This window comes from Aplidium turbinatum, chromosome 2, assembly GCF_918807975.1.
Source record: "Aplidium turbinatum chromosome 2, kaAplTurb1.1, whole genome shotgun sequence".
Lineage (NCBI taxonomy): Eukaryota > Metazoa > Chordata > Ascidiacea > Aplousobranchia > Polyclinidae > Aplidium > Aplidium turbinatum.
Window position 1 is genome coordinate 53,405,413 of NC_137473.1, and position 20,669 is coordinate 53,426,081.

The 20,669-nt window shown below is 36.7% G+C and overlaps 1 protein-coding gene across 1 annotated transcript; it reads left to right on the forward strand.

Moving 5' to 3' along the window:
- The first annotated feature begins 1,205 nt into the window (after positions 1-1,205).
- LOC145764417 (oxytocin receptor-like) lies at positions 1,206-19,445 on the forward strand. Its single transcript, XM_082576032.1, has 9 exons — positions 1,206-1,682; positions 5,683-5,858; positions 6,268-6,448; positions 8,271-8,378; positions 9,136-9,292; positions 11,189-11,344; positions 12,420-12,547; positions 18,086-18,183; positions 18,536-19,445. The coding sequence occupies exons 1-9, from the start codon at positions 1,206-1,208 to the stop codon at positions 18,624-18,626; spliced, it is 1,572 nt and encodes a 523-aa protein (XP_082432158.1). The 3' UTR covers positions 18,627-19,445.
- The last annotated feature ends 1,224 nt before the right edge of the window (positions 19,446-20,669 follow it).

Here is a 20,669-nt window from a genome sequence, read left to right on the forward strand (position 1 = left end):
CCAGAGTGACTGATACCTCTTCATCAACTATTGATAACATTTTAACAAATGACACTTCAAACGCTATCCTGCCTGGTATAATCACTAGTGACCTCTCGGACCATTATCCTATATTCTGTATTATTTCTGGTTTAAAGAACTGCTCTCGTTCAAATGCCTACTTTGTCAGAGACAAACGGCACTTTAACCCTGAGCTATATTGTAATGACCTTAGTAATCATATGTCTGAATTACTACCAGTATTGTCTGAATTGACATCTGATAATTTAAACTTGAAGTTTGCTCGCTTTGTGAAAATAATCACTAGCGTAATTGATAAACATGCTCCACTTAAACAACTCTCTCGTAGACAAACTAAATTAAAAAGTAAACCCTGGCTGACTCGAGGATTGCTTGTTTCCATACGAAACAAACAAAAAATGTACAAAACTCACTTTCTAACAGGAGGCGAAACAGGAAAATACATTTACAAAAAATACTCAAATAAATTAACAAAGATTAAAAGTATAGCAAAAAAGCAGTACTTTCAAAACCAACTGAACATTAATAGTAATGAACCAAAAAAAATCTGGAGTATTATAAATTCTCTTTTGCCCAATACAAAGAAAACAACCCAAAATGTTGATTGTGTTCGCGTTGATGATAAACTGGAAAGCGATCCAAAAATAATAGCTGAGAGTTTTAATTCCTTTTTTGCCAATATCGGAAGCCACCTCGCAGAACAAGTCGAAACTGATAAAACAAATAATTTTAAAGACTTTTTAAGCAACCGTGTTTCCTCTTCTATTTTCCTTGAACCACCAGACGTGTACGAAATAATAGAAGAAATACATCAGCTAAAGTTAAATAAATCAGCAGGGAGTGATGGTATCTCGCCTTATTTCCTTCGAATCTCTTCGACTATCATAGCCTTGCCTCTATCCATCCTTTTCGACCACGCATTTTCGAATGGCATATTTCCAGATGTTCTCAAAATTACTAAAGTCATTCCAATTTATAAATCTGGAAGCAAACTCGAAACAAATAATTATAGATCAATTTCTCTACTCTCATGCTTTTCAAAGATTCTGGAAAAGTTAATGTTCAAACGTTTGACGTCGTTTATAAATAAGCATTCGATCTTAACGCCTACTCAGTATGGCTTTCGTGCCAACCATTCAACAAGTCATGCTGCTTTAGACATTATTACCTCCTCATACGAGCAAATGCAGAACAATGAACTGACTGGACTTGTTTTACTAGATCTTAAAAAAGCCTTTGACACAGTTCATCATGAAAAACTTTTGCATAAACTTGATCATTATGGAATTCGAGGAGTTGCCAATGCCTTACTTACTTCCTACTTGAAAAATCGTAAACAATTCGTGTCTATTGGTCAAGAAAATTCTTCATTAAAAGAAATAAAATTTGGTGTCCCTCAAGGGTCCATATTAGGACCGCTTCTCTTTATACTTTATATAAATGATATATCTAACTGTGTTTCTTCTGTTCCTAGATTATTTGCTGATGACACTTGTCTTGTTCTTAAAGCCGATAATTTATTAAGTCTTCAAAATTTAATTAATCTTGAACTGAAAGGAATCAAACGTTGGATCACAGCCAATTCACTTACGATAAATGCTTCTAAGTCTAACTTTTTAATAATTGCACCCAAGACCAACCAAAAATCAACTAATGTTGAAGTATTTTACGGCAATACCCAACTAAAAGATGTTCACACTGCTAAATACCTTGGTATCTTAATTGATAAAAATCTATCTTTTCTTCCTCATATTGATGCTATATCTTCTAAACTCTCCAAATCTATTGGCATACTCTCTAAATTAAAACATTGTTTACCTACCAAAGCTATGCTTCAGCTTTACTATTCTCTTGTGCATCCTTACCTCATATACGGACTGACAATTTGGGGGTCGTCATACAAAACACATATTGGAAAGCTTGGTGTTTTGCAAAATAAGGCAGTCAAAGCTGTTGTGAAAGGCAAATGGGCTGACCATGTCACACCCTTTTATAAACAACTAAATATCCTAAAGTTAAAAGATCTGTACAACTTTGAAATTGCTAAGTTTATGTATCAGTTTAGTTTTAATTTATTACCCGACACTTTTCAAAACTACTTTAAAAAATGTAACCAAATTCACAACTTTTCTACTCGAAACTCGACCAACCTAGATTACTATTATTATCGATACACAACCACAAAACTACAACGCTCAATAAAATACTCTGGCGCAAAAATTTGGAACAATATATCAGATGAAATTCGCAAATCCTCATTCACAACTTTTAAAAGAATGTACAAAAAGAAAATTATTGACTCATATTAAACAAATGCTAAATTAACCTACTAATCAGTTTTTTGATTTCTTATCATCTTGGACAGCTTCACCGTTATTTATGTACTATTATGTCTTTGTCTCAATTTTTCAATTATAATTATCATTGATGAGTTAAGGGTGGCTGCTTGACTTGAAGACCTTGAACGGTCACTTCGCAGCCTCCCGCTGCTGTGATGCAACCATCATTTTTTTACTCGTTTTTTTTTTATTGTAAACTTTTCAACAGTTTTACTGTACATTGTGTTTTGATTTATTGTACATATTTTTTTCGCAGCGGCCAATAAACAAACAAACAAAAAACAAAACAACAAAACAACTATGCCCCCAAATTTTTAGTGAGGAATACAACAAGAAACGATCAGAACTGTCCAGATAATATGAAACCAAGGAACTTTCAGAAATAATTAATTAAACTACCATTCAACGTTTTATAGGCAGAAAAAACTTTTTCTCGAACCGTAGAAAATTTCATTATCAGATCACCGCTTTAATGCGTGATGGAAATCTACAGATAAATCTGCATCAAGCGGTAGGCACTTTAACATGCAGATATCCAATCCAGCACGAACCAATCATAAGCTACGCCGTTCGTGACGTCACCAAGGTTGCGTTTAGAAAGAACAAAGGAAAAACGCAAATTCTAGCTAAATTAAGTCATCGCTTTGCCGTCGGTTGGCTTGGCGCAGAAGGTTAGGGCGGTGGTAGACTAGTCATTTCATTGACGTGGGTTTGATTCTCACTACTGCTATAGCTCTTTTTTCTTCTGTAATTACCGAACAAAGTTCAAAGTAATAATCAAGTCTCTGTCTGAATGCTGGAATGGTCACAATTGGACAGACAACGTAACATCTGATTGGTTCGTGGTGGATTGGATATCTGCATGTTAAAGTGCCTACCGCATCAAGCATTGCAGAGTGCAAAAAACAGTGTTGCAGAACGCGTTTTCGAATATTAAATTCTCATCAGTGCAACTACGTTTATGAACGCAATAACAACGGTTAAATTTAAACTCAATACAATACATTACAAACATTACAAGGACATATTTTCAGTGTTCAATTGAATATTAATAAATCCAGAGACATCAGCAAATCACTTCCCGCATGCAATTCCAGACCGACATTACTCGCGGTGTTTTTTTGTTAAAACAAACTTAATGTTCAAAGCAAAAAACCCATCACAATGAACATCTACCGAAGTATATTAGTAATCAGAACTGTGTTGATTGAAACTTGAAACTCATTGTTGAACCTCAGAGATGTACGTAGGTTATACGCCGCATACTTGCGGCGTAGACATTTTGTTTACGCTAACGCTTGCGGCCACATTTTTTTGGATAGTTTGCGCTTGAGGCTACGCCGTAAAGTTTTCGCGGTTTTTTAGCGCATAGCGTCAACGCATACTCTTTAATATATTTTTTTCGCTACAACACGCTAATACCTTCCAGCGCTGCAGTTGAAAGAATGTTTTCAATAGGCAAAGACATATTGGAACCAAAACACAGCAAAATGTCAGATGAACACTTTCAGATGCTTGTGTTTCTTCGTGGAAATTTAAAACAAAACTTGTTTGTTTCGAGTGGTTTATACCGTGTGAATGTTTGGCACCTACCAAACAAAATGAGTTTACGCTAGTGTATGCGCTGACGCTGACGTCGCCAACTTTTTTTAGAAGTTACGTTGACGCATACGGCGTATGGTTTTTCGAACGTTTGCGTTTACGCTGACGGCGTCAATATTTTTTGTATGCGCGTACATCACTGCTGAACCTCATACACCGTATCGTGGAAGTTTTTCATAAAATTTGTGGTGGTTAGCTGGCGCAATAGGTTTCAGATACAAAGAATTGTCACAATCAACATGCGTACTTGCGTAGTCTCACGGCAGGCTACATTTTTGTTCTAGAATAGGTGAACAATTTTATTGTGTAATTCTGTTGTAGTATTTCGATGATTACTGACTGACCAATAGTAACCTTTAGTTACGTAATCTTTTATTGTTAAATAAATTTTTAGAAGTTTATGTCTATGTGTGTTTTAGAAGTTTATGTCTATTGTCGGCAGCCATGGCCGAGTGGTTAGCGCGTTGGGCTCGCAGTCGAGAGCCTGCATGTTCGACTCCAGCCACCCGCACTTGCTGTTGTTTCTCTGGGCAAGAAACTTAACGATAATTGCCTTTACCCAGTGATCGATTTCGAGTAATGGGTAGTACCAACTTTAAGTCATAAGTAGAGTAGACAACAGGAAACTGACATTGCCGTCGGCTGCAGCGTGGGTCAGGTGTATGTCGGAAGGCGTACACCGATGCATAGCGCTCAAGTCCGCTTTCCCGCAATGCAGGATAAAGATAAACAAACAAACAAACAAATGTGACAGTATGGAAGCTTCTTTGACTTGTTGACTAGAAGAGTGAGTTCTTGTGATGCAATATTACCCTAGTCTCTGGAAGCTTCTGGTCTAAGCAAACCTGCGCATGATTTGATTAGGCTACAGTTATAATTAGAGTTGTGTTGAGAGTTGCGTTTTGTTGTGTAGCCCGTTATGGGGATTAGAAGTTGTAATGAAAAGTAGCTTGAAGAAGATTGTGGAGTTCCAGCCGATATTGAACAGATTGTAAAAGTGGAACAGTGGAAGTTATTGCCAATTGTAAAGTACCTGTTGCAAGTTGTGGTGTATGTTTATTTTGAAATTGGCGAAGACGTTTGTGTTCAAGAATTTCGAAAGTCTCTCTAGGCTACGTGTAAGAACTAGAAAGAATTATGACAAGAATTAAGGACAAATGGTGACCTGAAGTAATAAAAAAAGTTTGCTATAAAGCTAAAGTTTAAATCTATATCAAAATTAGTTGCTATAGTTCATTAAAAACCTTAACAGCCTAGAATCATCGGAAGGAACTTATTCAAATAAAATATATATTTCTATATCTAAACAATGAAAACTATTAATACTACAAAAAGTGCTCAATGCCAAGCAAAAAGTAAAGCAGAGCGAAAGGTCTTTTTTTGAATAAGGACCTTCTGATGATCCTCCTTTTAGGTGAAACAGGCTGTCAAGGGTTTCTAAACTTTAGATAGTAATAACTATATTTGATTTATTTATAATATATAATTTAATAATTTATTAATGATTTATTTATATAAAGAGATTCTATTATATAAATAGATTCTATTTGAATAAGTTCCTTCTGATGATCCTATTGAGGTGAAACAGACTGCTAAGGTTTTTAGTGAACTAGTGACTAATTTTGATGTGATTCGCTCTGCTTGGCTTTGCTTGTCTTTGAGCACTTTTTGTAGTATTAATAGCATTTATTGTCTTTCAAATCTATGTTTTTCTGTTCAGTTTGGAAATGTTTGCATTCTGTTGGTTTTGTGGACTCGCAGACAAAAACAGTCTCGGATGTCTTTGTTCATCTTCCATCTTGCCTTAGCCGACATTATCGTCGCATTATTTCTTGTTTTTCCTCAACTTGTCATTCGAGTTGTATGCGGATTCCATGCTGGTGATGGTACATGCAAGTAGGTTTTTAATTGTGAATTTTTAGTTTCTCATTTACGCTTAATTTCTCTAACTTCAAGGCAGGAATTTTTTGATTTTATTCTTGTATCTTTTTTCAAATAAAAAAAAATTAACAATTTAACAACAATTTTAGCAAAAATCTAAAAATTTAACAACCATAGTTAAGTCTTTTAAAAAAATCTTTTTTCTCTTGTTTTCAAATTAAACGCTGAACCACAACCAGAGCTGGATGTTGATCGAAGAAACTTTTATAGTTTTCATATCTTTGTTACAACATTGCAAATTAATTTTCCTAAAAATATAATCAATTAAACGCACCTTTTGCTATTTCAACGTGTGAGTTTTGTTACCTTTTTATATAGTAGCCTATGATTTTTTCCTTAATTTAAATCACAAAATATATTTTAGGATGTACAAGTTTATGCAAGTGATGGGAATGCTAGGAAGCACATTTATCTTACTAGCCGCCGCACTCGACCGCCACAGGGCTATCCTTTACCCAATGCTGTCATTCAAGACTTCAAAAAAGAGAGTTCACATCACTGTAGCCGTAGCTTGGGGTGTCGCTTTTTTGTGTTCTTTTCCTCAGGTAACAAAATGCGCGATTATATATGGTAAGAAAGGGTCTTCCTTTTAAACTTGTCTACTTGAATAACTTCGTTTATAAAGCTGTCGACTAAAACTCAGGTTAATTCATTGACAGTTAGACATTGTGTAGTAATTCACTCTGGCTGCATTGCCGACCCGTAAGAAAGTCACATCCATGGTCAATGTGCTGGAAGAGCACTTAAATGTTGGTTTTGCTCGTAGACAAAAATGTAATGTTTCATTATAACTTGAAACAAATGCTTCAAGGTGGACATAAAGTTTAATTGATTGATTGAATCTTTATCCTCGACTGGAAAAACTTCTTGCAAAGCTTATTCCTGACAGTTTTGCATAACCTACTTGTAGAGGATTTGAATCACTGACGCAGGCCTGGTCACTGAGATTGACAGAGTAAAGTTTCCGATCTTTGAAGTGTTGTTGTCGGGGACTTATTCCATCTATTAGATGCTGAATGGAGAGCGTTGCTCAAGCGCACACCCCGAGAGTCGAACCAGCGCCGCTTGATCTTGAAGCTTCTTCGTTCCAGAAGTGACGCGCTAACCGACTGAGCTATCGGGGTGGACAAGTTTGGCTTTATTTTTTTTCTATGACGTAATAAAATGTTAATTCATGAAGCTAGACTTGATCAAACGTCTGAAGCGACCTATCTACTTCACGGTAGCTATTCCAAACTCCAACAAAAGGAAAATGCACACCATAAACCACAATGATTTTTAGGACCGTTGAGAGGAAAATTTGGGCCGGTACCGATACAATCTCCGGGCCCCAAATCAAGACTCCTCCAAAAAATACGTACTATACCCAAATAATACGAGGTAGTTTCTTTAAGTGCCCAGACCCCATTGAAAGGTTGCTGGCCCCTGAAATCATCCCGAAACCAAGTCTAAACTTACCCCCACCCCTTGTTAACGCTACTGGTAATTTGAATTTTTCTTGCGACATTGGTTTAGTTTTGAATCTTTATTCTCGAACTGACAAAGCCTTGATAGGTTATTCCTGGTAGTTTCGCATACTTGTAGAGGCTTTTGACGCAGAGCCGGTTACCGAGATTGGCAAAGTGAAGCTTTCTGGTTGTTGAAGTGTTGTTGCTTGGGAATTATTTCATTCATTATTCCATTCAAGAACTACGTATTCCATTCATTAGATGCCGCTGAGTGGAGAGCAGTCCTTAGAATGCGTTACTCAAGCGCACACCCCAAGAGTCGAACCAGCGCCGCGTGATCTTGAAGCTTCTTCGTCCATGAAGTCACGCGCTATAACCAACTGAGCTATCGGAGCGGAGAGGACATTCCAATCGTGTGCCTGTGTACTGTACAGTCCATAAAATATTCCGGGAAGGTTTTTGGGGCGCAAAAACATTCCATGGACCTTAAGAAGTTGAAGAAGTTGCAGCATATATCTCTTGTTTTTGGTGTCCGTAAAGGCTATTAGTCACGGGCCAAATTAATCTCTCAACGCCGTTTTCTGCGTAATCGCATCAGGAAAGCAAAGAAGTTTTATCACTTCATCAAGAAGAAAGTCCTCGCATCTTGCATGACAAAACCATAAAATTGACTGCTTTCTAGTGTAACTTTTGATTGTAGTCCAGGAAGCTTTACCACCTTAAAATGGTAATAGAAAAAAAAACCTTGGCTCCAGTAGTTCAAACTAAAGAGATTTATCAATTCAAATGTATAAAGACTGACATACAATTAACCGGAGAATAAAATGAAAGACAAAACTCTGTTTTTCAATTGAAATGAACAACGGCACAAGAAAAATGTTCAACTTAAAATTTGCACAAACGAAAACTTTATTTTTAGGTGTATGTCTTCCAGAAACAAGGACTTGCCTGTAAACCTGCGCCTTTTCTACAGGACAACAAAACCTTTTTTAAGGTCTACACGATGGCATATTTTATGATTATTGTGGTAAGTCATTCACTGTGTAGTGGTATTGCCATGTTTGTGCATGAGAGGTTAAATCTTTGTCTATCGGAACTGCCATCAAGCGAGTGATTGTATTATTTTTGCATATCCGGCTACGAACTTGCATGAAATAGATTAAGACGAACGATATTATCCACCGCCCAGGCTAGGCCTTATACCATAAGGTAAAGTTGGCTTTATCATTGATTTCAAGCGTCGGGGGATGAAAAAACAAGATTCCCATTTTAGGCTACTAAACTTTCGTCACTAATGAGAGCAAGGTTGTCAGTTTCTTCCCTCGCTCGTCTTTCCTTCAGCAAGTATGCTCACTTTATTTATTACACCCTGGATAGAGGTGAGCGGTGTTTTTAATAATCAGCCTAATTAATAATGTCGGCTGCATAGCTGAGTGGTGAGAGCACCGGAAAGGCAATCGAAAGGGCGCCGATTCGACACCGCTCATGACCATGTGGCTGTGTCTTTGGCAGGACACTTAAAGGCATGCCTGAAGGACTGAAGGTGGACATGAAGATTGGCTTCCTTGCCTTTCCGTCCTTTTAATCTAAATCTGCAACTACCAGGTGTAAGCCTGGATACGACAAAGAAAGAAGCTTAGATCAGGAATTGTACCAAGTTTACATTATTGAAAAGCTAACGCCTTATCCGCTGCGCCATCTCACCGAAATGATTTTGTTGTGGTTTATAGGCTACCGTTAAGTTTTTGCCATAACCTACTGTACAGTATATTATTCCATTCTAGGTCATCCCAGCCTGTTTTCTGACGTATTTCTATGGAATGATTGCCTTTACAATCATGAAAAACGCAAAGAGCAAAAATAAAGCTGCGAAAGGTCAAACCTCACCAACAGGGGAAAAGATAGCTCTTACCAATACTAAAGGCCACCGTACGAAGAATGGTAAGCTTATAACAATCGTTAATACTAAAACAATACTTATTCTAAATTAATAGTAATAATTATAATTTGAAAAACCAAAGAAAAGATTAATATGTCTTGTTTAGAGCTGTTATTATTAGTTATATGTTAGTTATATTGTTAGTATTATTATTATTGTCTAGTTATTAGTTTACGGAAAAGTTTATAGCTTTTAAATCAATGAGTTTGAATAGGTGTTCCACGAAGCACCAGTATTCCGTGAAAAATCGTTGAGTGTTCCGCTAAAAAATTATCAGTTTGACTGGTGTTGCATGGAACACCGATCGAAAATCAAAATCACAATAACATCAGGTTTTCCTTTCTGTAATTCTTCACCTAATATAAATTTTGTGCTCATCCAAACAAGTCAAGATATCGCACAAAGAAAAACTAACAATGAATAAATTGTGTTGTTCGTTTTATTACAATGCATCATTTAAAATTTGCTTGGTGTTCTGCAAGATCCATTTAATGCATGAAGTACCGTATTTCGTGTTTAAAAATGGTTGAAAATCACTATTCCAAATAGCCAATAACATGAATTTAAATACCTGAAGCAACTAATCTAAGATAAAGCATCAAAAATTTTAAGTTATATTTGTTAGATCAGAATTTTGTTGTGGCACACTTTTTACTTCTCTTTGAAAATGGAAGCACATGTTGATCTGTTGTTGGATTTTTTATGTCAATTTTTGCATAATAATTTTGTTCTAACTGGCCTACTGCAGTACTGCAAGATTGAATAAGCTACTTAAAGGGATACTAAAGGAAAAACCTGACTTGGCAATTGTACACGTTCTTTGTGTTTAACATTCTACCATAAAACAATTTTCAATAAAATTTTGCCCCATTGCGGTCTGATCAGAATTCCGCGAGTACTTTTGTCAGAGCTTTCAAAACGGGAATGGGCGTGAGCAGCGAAGCGTGCGACTGTACAGTCTACGTCACTATAGACTAGCAATCAGCTGATCGAGCAATAGTTGTTACTGAGGGCGATTTAACTGTAGGCTATGTATGTCTGTACATCAAAACATCAGATTTCAACATCAAAACATCAGACAGTTTGCTCAAAACATCAGATCCGATGCTAAAACATCAGATGTGGTAACGTGGCTTTTGTTATTGCTGTCGATAGTGACGTATTCTCGAGCAGTGTTTCCAGTTTTTGATCACTTTGAAAAAATGAAAAATAAATAAAACATTGAACTTTGGGCCTTGCCAGTGCCATTGAAAACAAATTATTTTCGGTAATTTTTTTTGAAATGTATTCTTGAATGTTCAGTTTACGCATTTTAATGCTTAATTCCCATTTGAAAATTTCATTTAGAATGCCTTTAAAAAAATTAGCTATGTGGAAAGGCAAGTGATGTTATCCTTTCTCGTAGGCATGCAGAGATTTGAAATTATTTTCAGATTTTTTGAAATGACATATTTAATATTTTTATAGCCATCTCTATCTGACCATTTGCTTAATTGCAAGCATTTGCTTGAGTCTTTATGTAGTCCAAGTATGCAAATGTGCTTGCAGTCTATTGTCTTTTACTTCTAAGAGCTTAAATTGAAGCTTAAATGAAGCGCAGCTAATATGTCAAATTAAACAAAAAATAGAGGTAAAAAAATTATATCAATCCTGAAACTACAGTAAAACAATATACACATAGTAAACATACTGAGTGTGAGAAGTCTTCTGCATCGTTTTCGACTATAAATCAGTTTTCAGATCTTTTCTTTTTCTTAAAGTGTTTTTATATGGCTTAATAAATTATGCTAAGATTCTTGATAAATGGTACTAAACTAAAAGATTAGATTGTTGTGCAAATGGCAGCCTACCTTTGGAACATTTAGAATTAATCTTTTTACTTGAATTTCTTCCACTAGATTTTGCTCCCCGAGCAAGCAGTTCGGCAATTGTATCAAGAGCAAAAATCAAAACAATCAAAATGATGCTGGTGATTGTTTTCTCGTATATTATATGTTGGGCGCCCTACTTCACAATCGAAATTTTGGAGCCATGGGACTTGGTTACCCCAGAGAGTAAGTTGCTGAAAGCATATTGAATATTGCATATAGCCTATATATATTGAAAATAGCATATAGCATATTGAAATATTGAATAATGAATCAAAGTGCGCACCAAACTTCCCTTAGTTTTTGTTTGTCTTATCCAGGCTTACACCCGGTGAATGAAGATTTAGAATAAGTGGAGGGTAAAGTAAGGAAGCCAATCTTTGTGACCACCTTCAAGCATGACTTTAAGTGTCTTACCAAAGACACAGCCACATGCTCTTGAGCGGTGTCGAACCGGCACCCTTTCGAACGTCGTTTCAAGGCTCTCACCACTTTGCAATGCAGCCGACGATGAATGCCCTTAGTGTTATTAATAGAAACCTTACATGAAACACTGATGGGATGCTAATGCTAAATTTACTAAGATTGCATGAAATGCACATTGCACAGTAGCATACGCAGTGCAAGGAATGGCGTGGTAGCCTATTGATAATGTTAGCAATGTATGACGTGATAGTTTATCTACTCATTAGTATCGATCGTCAGCATAGTAATTTGTTAACAGCATGATCCTGGGGACTTGGTTGGTTTTGAATCTTTATTTTTGTACTGACAAAGCCTTTGACAGGTTATTCCTGGTAGTTTCGCATACCTGTAAATGCTTTTGTCGCAGGCTTGGCAGAGTGAAGTTTTGGATAGTTGTTAAAGTGTTGTTGACGAGAAATCATTCCATCCACTTGGTATCGCTGAATAGAGAGTAGTCCTGAAATGAGTTGCTCAAGCGCACACCTAGAGAGCCGAATCAACGCCGCTTAACCTTGAGTCGGGCGCTTCACTGAGCTAACTTACTTAACCCAGGGGTGCCTAAAGTTTAGTTTTAGCTCATGCCACATTTGGCGAGTCTTCGCGGCCGCTTTAAGATTTTCACTCATTTTTTCCTTAAAATTGAGGCTAAGCTTTAATATTGTATATTCTACCCAGACAGCAAGTCAACCTTTTTTTTACGTTGTTTCAACGTCATCCCAGACAGGGGCCGCACTTTGTGCACCGCTGGCTTATGCGGTAATAGCCTACGTAGGCTACAATTTCTTTAAATATTTAGAAGTACCATCTGGACTTTACATCCAATTGTTGGCTGGCCTCAACTCTTGCACCAATCCATGGATATACATGTGCTTCAGTGGAAATTTATGCGGTGATTTGCGAAAAGTTATTTGTTGCATAAAACAGGTAAATGTAACAGTAAAGGAGGTCATCGAAAGGTAACTAACAATGGCGGCATCAAGTTTGCTTCATGTTGCATCATAATGCATGCTGTTCGCTCACAAGCATCAACGAGTAGTTTACAAATTTTAGTTTGGTCCCACGCATAAAATAAAAAGACATTCTGAAATGGCGAGTCACCAAACATAACTACCCTGTAATTAGTGAAATCACGTCTTAACCCTTTCACTCATTTTGTATCATATATGATACATTTTTAAAAGTCTTGTTTAACATTCCCTAAATCACCTTATTTTTATATTGATATAACGAAGAACTGGTTATGCGGTTAGGAAGATGGTATGCATTGCATATAAACTGATGTTTGGTTATTGCTCTGTGTTGCCTGTTAATTGTTAATATCTTGCATGAAACCAGCTGTTTCCAACTGAAAACATAAATGAAAAAACTGGCGGATATTAGAGATCTTCAAATTACAACAAATTTCATATGAAGATAATGCCTACGACAAAATCATTTAACCTTTTACATACTTTTCATACGCAATCTGCACTGTCCATTGTACAAAATAGTTTGAAACAAACATTTTCTATCGCTTGAAGTAACTTGTTTTTATTTGATACATCGTAAAAGGTAAAGGTGGTAACATGCTCGGGTATGAGAAGATAAGGTTCTTATTTTATTAAGCCTTCGGCACTAAGGAGAGTAGGGTGGCCAGTTCCTTTTTCTCGGCCGCCTTTCCTGCAGCAGTTATGCCCACCCAATTTATTACGTAGGCTACTTGGTAGAGATGAGCGGTGTTTTCAACAACCGACTGAAGTCGGGACATACATTATATGACCCACATGACTTCGCTATTGTACAGCGCAACTGATTTTTTGTTTAAATCAAAAAGCTCTTGCAGATATTTTACTGCTTACATGAAACTGTAAAGGCGCTGTAGTTGGTTACTTACTCACGAGATCATGAAATCTAGTGTCTTTATTTCCAGAAGCAACTGTCTTCATCAATGTTTAGAAAACGCTGCTTCTACCGACGTAGCACCACTATTATTCGCAACCATACCGCGATCAAGAGAAAAACAAACAACTGGACCTGTCTCGACCCACTTCAGCCAAGTTCATTCGGCTCCAAATAAAAATCACTCATTTTTGCTCTCATATCTGCAACTGATGTTTGGCCCTTTCGGTGGTTTGCAAAGTACGACGCAGAGGAACAAACTTCTACCAGGACATCTTCGAAAGTGTGCCATCTACAGTAGAAGGAACCAAACAGAGTGAACAAAAAAGCAGCACAAGACCAGGAACTTGCCACCATTCTGGAAGTTATAAGTTGCGTTGGTAAATTAAGCGCTGCTTGTAAGCTACTCTCAATAGGTACATAGCGTATAGTGATCGAAGGATGTTACAGTTTCGACAACAAAACATGTAAAAGAAACAACATTTAGGCCAACCGTAGACGTACTCTTCCAAATCAAAATATACCCGACAAAACAAGATGAAAAATGTAACATAAAATGTATGAAAATTATCGTCATCATCATCATCCGTTTGTGTCTTCTTCAGTAGATGAGACTTGGCGTTTGACGAAGCTTGCTTTTTATGAGTGGTTGATGTCAAAGGCTGGAAACATTTTTGTCTAAATCTCTTCATTTAAACTGCTTGTATTAATTGATACGTATTGCTTGTATAAACAATAAATGCTATTAAATCATAGCCTACAACAAAAGGTGCTCAATGCCATGCAGAGCAAATTACATCAAATATAGTCACTATTCACTAAAAACCTTTACAGCTTGTTTTACCCTAAAAAGGAGATCATCAGAAGGTCCTTATTCAAATAGAATTATTCTATTTGAATAAGGACCTTCTGATGATCTCCTTTTTAGGGTAAAACAAGCTGTAAAGGTTTTTAGTGAATAGTAACTATATTTGATGTTTTGCTTGTATATGTATCAACTTTGCATGAGAGACTGTATATTTTTGCACTTCTGTGCTTAAAAGTGCTTGTGTTATGGCATACTTGGCAGTCGAGTGTTTCAAGAATTGGCTGCTATAGGCTACTCCAGTAGCCTACTGCATCGGCTATCGGACTCGCCCCACTAGCATAACACTATAGCCTACTAATTCATGCGGTAAAACATCGAACATGGTTGTAAGTTTAACAATGAATAGCATAGGCCGTAATAGCCTAAAAAAAATAGTATGGTTTACGAAAACGAGAGAATAAAAAGCCACTTTTATGTTAATCTCTCTTCATTTTTTCGTTTTCGTCAAGCATACTATTTTTTTGCTTCCCGCTTATGCTTTTCATTGCTAAAGTTACGACCATTTTCGATGTTTTTGCTATTCATGCTACAACGCTACGGCAAAAGCTGCAACGGCATAATTGTCAAAGTGCAATATGTTTGCTATTAGGCTACTAATGAAAGCTAAGTTTTTGTGCTCTTGTGTGGTAAGAATTACCCTTTTTCTGTTTTATGTTTTGCATGGCATGGTACTGGTAATTGTTTGTACAAGCTTGCAAGTTTAGTTCTTTCTTGCTAATGAAACCAAATATCGAAACTTTAGCTGATTATATTTGTTCCACCACTAGCTTCGGTGAAGACAGGTGGCAAAACAGCAGAGCATCTTCGAAGGCTTTGCGAAGCTTTCTAACCCACAAAGGCTTTTGAATCACTGATTCTGATTCTAAATGGTTATAACTAACCCTACTAGTGTACAATTTTTACATATCTTATATTATGGGAACCTTTATCCTCGGAGAAAAACTTTCTTTGATAGCTTAATTCTGGCAGTTTCTCATTCTTGTAGAGCACTGGTTCCCAACCTGGGGTTTGCGGACCCCTTGAGAGCCCGTGTGTGTCTTGGTATTGCATTGGATGCATGTAGGCTCCTTTGTTTTGCTATTGCTTGCACATCGAAAAAAGAGAACCATAAAAAAATACTTTTGCAAATTAAATTGGTCTGTTCTTGTCCGAAACCATTTTTCCATTGGAGGGGGAAACAAAAACAAAGTTTTACTGTAGGCTATAAACTTTTCTCGGTGAGAAACCTACTTTGAAACAAAACTAAAAGCAAACAATTGAGTGGAAACAATTTGTTTTTGTTTTTGAAGACTTTGAAAGTATCTTTATATTATACAGCGTTATTAAGTTAATAAATTTATAGCCCATCTCCTCTCGACCAGATGGCCTTGGCTCTTTCACAAGGTTATTCATACTGAGGTGTAAACTTTAAATTACTCGAAGTAAATATCCTACTGATGCTTAAAAGAAAACGAAATTGACAAGTTTCTTGTGCATCAGAAATTTTAGGGATCTGGAAAGTTTCAATCTTGGAACTAAAAGAAACGTTTAAACCCTAATCTCAATTTTTCTTCTTAAAATTCTGCAAAATGGTTAGGTTTGGTTTTGAATATTTATTCTCGGACTTACAAAGCCTTGATAGATTATTCCTGGTAGTTTTCCATACTTGTGGAGGCTCTTGACGCAGGGCCGGTTACCGAGATTGACAGAGTAAAATTTCCGTTTGTTGAAATGTTGTTGCCTGGGAATTATTCCATTCACTAGGTGCCGCTGAAGGAAAGCAATCCTGAAATGCGTTGCTCAAGCGTACACCCCGAGAGCCGAACCAGCGCCCACACAACTTGAGAGCATGTTGTCTCTATCAACCTACAGTAGCCAGCGTCATTTTAAAAATTTGTTTTAATTAAAGCACAAGTTTAGTAGATAAAATAAACTTAAAAGATTAAATAAACTTACGGTAACCTGCTAATAACAAAACTTATTTCAAAAAATAAAAATAAGTTTATTTTAAACAGGTTTATCAATTTTGAAATAAGTCATAGGCTACTTTCATTATGGTAATCTCGAGAAAATATAGCTTAAGAATTGAGGAGCAAGAAATTTGGTTTCAGAATTTATAGTTTATTTGTGTTTAATTTCTAATTCTAGTCATGGTCTGCAAAAAAAAATTGCGCCAAAATAAAACATTCTTCCTTTAAGCAACTCCTCAAACTACGGCATTTTTAAAATTTTAAAAACTAAAAAGTTTAAACATCCTTCTTAGGCACAGCTGCGAACTCTCGATGGGTGTCAATCCGAGGTTGGGGATCAGTCAGATGTTCTCACCACGAAGATAATACTAAGCATTGCAAGAAAATTCTACTTTTTGAATAGCAACACTAACTTGCCTTTTACTATTATTTTGACACGAGGAGCAAGCGACGACTTTGCTTTGTTCAATAAAGCTTCCACCAATTTTTTACTTTGTTTTTTGTTAGTTTTTTAGAAGTCTAACTTTACTGCAGTGCACCAAACAGAATTGACAACTTTTTGTACGAAGAACAGGTTTCTTAGGCAGAAATTGCTTGCAGGCTTTCATTTTACGATGTATTGTACCTAAATAGGCTAAGTGCGAAATACCATGGAAAAATAAGGATAAGACTGTGAAAACTGTGTACTATATTTTCTGCACAGCACAGTGAATTAAAATTTTTTAAATTTTCCATAAATATGGTACTACAAAAATGGGTACCGGTACAAAGATCTAAAAACCCAAATAAAACATAAAATTGTATTACCACGCATTGTCCATGGGCAGGGGCGTTGACAGGGGAGTCTAAGTGGTACTTTTGGACCCGGACCCGGAATATTTAAAAGACCCGGATTTTAAAAATTCCCGCGACTTCAAACATTATCAAGATCTTAATATAATCAGATCTAAAGGAATTGCCATCAGAGATTAAAACAACCATTTCAGCCGTCAGATGGTAAAGTACCGGCCTCACTTCAGCTTTCTGATGGTAAAATAGCCACCAAACAGTAAAATAAGAATCTAATCTATTGTGATTTCCTAACCTCTAGTGTAGTGATTTCCCTAACCACGAATATTACCCGAAACACGAATTTCAAAATAAACAGGCTAATATTTATTCAAACTTAAAAACTGAAATAGCACAGGTAAGAAGATTGCTATCCCTATTTCTGCACAAAAAATTGCAGCAATCAGCAAATGTTTGACCTAGGTCCAAACACCTTTCCCAAATCAAATTGAAAACTTTCTGACTGTCTGCACTAACTTTGCTGTAAATTCTCTTCTTCTGAGCCTAGAATGACCAGTGAAATATCAATGGAATCGGGAAGTAATACGCTAGCGCCATGTGACAAATAAAAGTTCAAAACAGCAACTACTAGATAGAGATAGGTTTGTGGTTCAAGAAATTTTAAGATTGCGCAAGATTTGGTAAATGGCCATGCTTAAACGACATCAATAAAAGTTTTTACACAACTTTCTTTATCTTCATAACATTGTCGATGAAGAGAGCCCGAAAATAAATTGGTACCGGGCCCGAGAGACCCTGTCAACGGCCATGTCCATGGGCGTTTTTGCACAATTTCTAAACTAATGTCATTTTACACATCGTGATACATTTTTTAATGTTGCCATATAAGCCAACTGCAGCTGGCTAAAACTTTTACCACACTCCATTTCTGCACAATATTATGATGTAGCCGATAACATTTTACTTTTCTTCATTAAGACTCCGAAAACTTTTGGTCACGGTAACACTGACAACCATTCGAGCAGAAGTAATCCCCAGTCTCATACATACGTGGACCATACGGAACATACTGTCAGGTAGGTTAGTAAGTTTAAATCTTTATCTTCCGACTGAGAAATACGTTAATCCTGGCAGTTAATCAGTTAATCCTAATAAAATACGTTAATCTTAATTCTGATTTGTTAATCCTGGCAGTTTTGCATACTTGTAGAGGCTTTAAATCACTGAAGCAGGCCCGGTCACCGAGATTGGCGGAGTGATGTTTCCTAAAACGTAGTCCTAAAATGCGTTGCTCAAGCACACACCCCGAGAGCCGAGCTGATATAACAAGCGAAACGTAATCACTGAGCTAACGGATTGTAACCTGTTTTAGCCTACTTTTGACAACATTTTGGACCCTCACGACAGTCCAAATTATCTTTTTTTTAGCTGCACCATCGACTCTCCTATTATGACGAAGAAATTCACAAACAATGGATCTTCAGAAGCGAGCGAGAAGCCAACATCGGGGAGATGCTAGTGATCCAAAGGATTTTAAAATCAGAATTGGAATCCAACACTCCAATAGGGAACACAAACAATCGTGGCCAAGTGATTTATGACGTTGACAAACGTACTTTTATACATAGTTGATCTAAATGGCTGCGTGGAGGCTACACCGTCATGGTTAGCGAATCGCAACTGCTCGCTGTACTAGTGAGTGCTCAGCCTTGTGCTGATAGTCGGGAAGAACGCTTCCTTCTTCACACACGTACTTTTGTGTTATTATTACAATTCCATAATCGTTTTTCACAAAAACAAATTGCAATTAAACGACTGCTACAAGTTTGGATGGCAGGGCTACCCTGAGACGTGACCCATGTGGGCTGAACGCACCTCTGTGAAGTTGCATATTGTAAAAGTCGCGATCCCTATTCTGGATCGTATTTTGGGTCAAAAGTTTGACCGCTAGGTGACAGAATTGATCGACGTTTGCCATTTGTTGTAAATCATGATGTAAATCAATAATGACGTCATTACAGTTCCAAAATAAGACACGAAGTAGTGGTGCAGTACTGATGAGCCTAGCCTCATGGGCGAAACAAGTGTCCATTGCTTTCTTGCTGCACTCTATTCTTGAAAAACGTTAGAGAGTTAGGCTGCAGACTTGCAGTACTGCATTGGTTGAAGAAAAAGCAATTTGGAACAGTGTGTTCGCGGAAAATCTTCGTGACAACTTAATGCTACAGTATAATTGTCTTAATTGACTAAAATAACATTTGAAGATAATCACTTCGGAAGCCTGGCATGCATATTGATATCATTGTTTTGCATTTCTTCGTTACATATTCCTATTGTTCATATTATTTTTGTTGTTTCATAATCTTTGTGTTGATGTAAGTTGTTAGCTAAGTACGCTATTGGTAAGGGACCTACAACAAAATCGGAGAACACCACTCAGCCAATTCAAAGTAAAAAGATGTTGGCAAGAAAAAAGTTTTTTCCTCCAAAGTGTTGACTTGCAAAGAAGTTGATCAATTTTGTCATGCTCGGGTGATTTTTATGTAAGGCTATTTTTTACTTCAGTGATAATATTTCTTGTTTTAAAACCCACATCTTGTGTTTGACCACCAAGCAAGGAAAGAGTATTCCCAACTGATTGCATGAAAGCTATAGGATCACATTTTCAATTAACACTATACAAACCTTTTTGATGATACAACAATGTCAATGATTTCTTTTTGACGAAGCTGTGAATTTCCTTCGTGTTAACCATAATGCAAGACACCTTTCTTAATAACATCAGAATTAGTCAACCTAATGTAGTTGACGTAGCCTATGTTTTATGCAAGGGTGTCAGGGGCACATAATTAAGTTTTTTCTCCTTAATCCAAGACCTTAGCTCTTTCGCGCCCATTTTTCCCCCAGTTTCATCGAAAAACCAAAACGGTTTCGCCGGGTTTTCCTGTGCAGAGTTGGATACCCGACACAACTTCCAAAAACATAAAAATTTTTTCTTTCCATGTTTTTGTTCCAGACAACCTTCAATTTTTTCATCAGCAACATTACTCCACCCAGCGGTTAAATATACCCAAAGGCTTTTACACCAAGTCGATAACTTTGTGTAAACTTTTTGCTACAAATGATAGCTATAGGATCACATTTTCAATTAACACTATACAAACCTTTTTGATGATAAAACAATTTCAATGATTTCTTTTTGACGAAGCTGTGGATTTCCTTCGTGTTAACCATAATGCAAGACATCCTTCACCTACTAGCCTAGGCTACTTCTAATAACATTAGAATTAGTCTACCTAATGTAGTTGACGTAGCCTATTTTTTACGTAAGAGAGTGAGGGGCACATAATTAAGTTTCTTCCCAATAATCCAAGACCAACTTAGCTCTTTCGCGCCCACTTTTTCCGCAGTTTGATAAGAAAACCAAAACGATTTTGACGGGTTTTCCTGTGCAGAGTTGGATTATGAAATTTTTTCTTTCCATATTTTTGTTTCAGACAACCTTCAGTTTTTTCATCAGCAACATTACTCCGCCCAGCGGCTAAAATATCCCCAAAGTTTT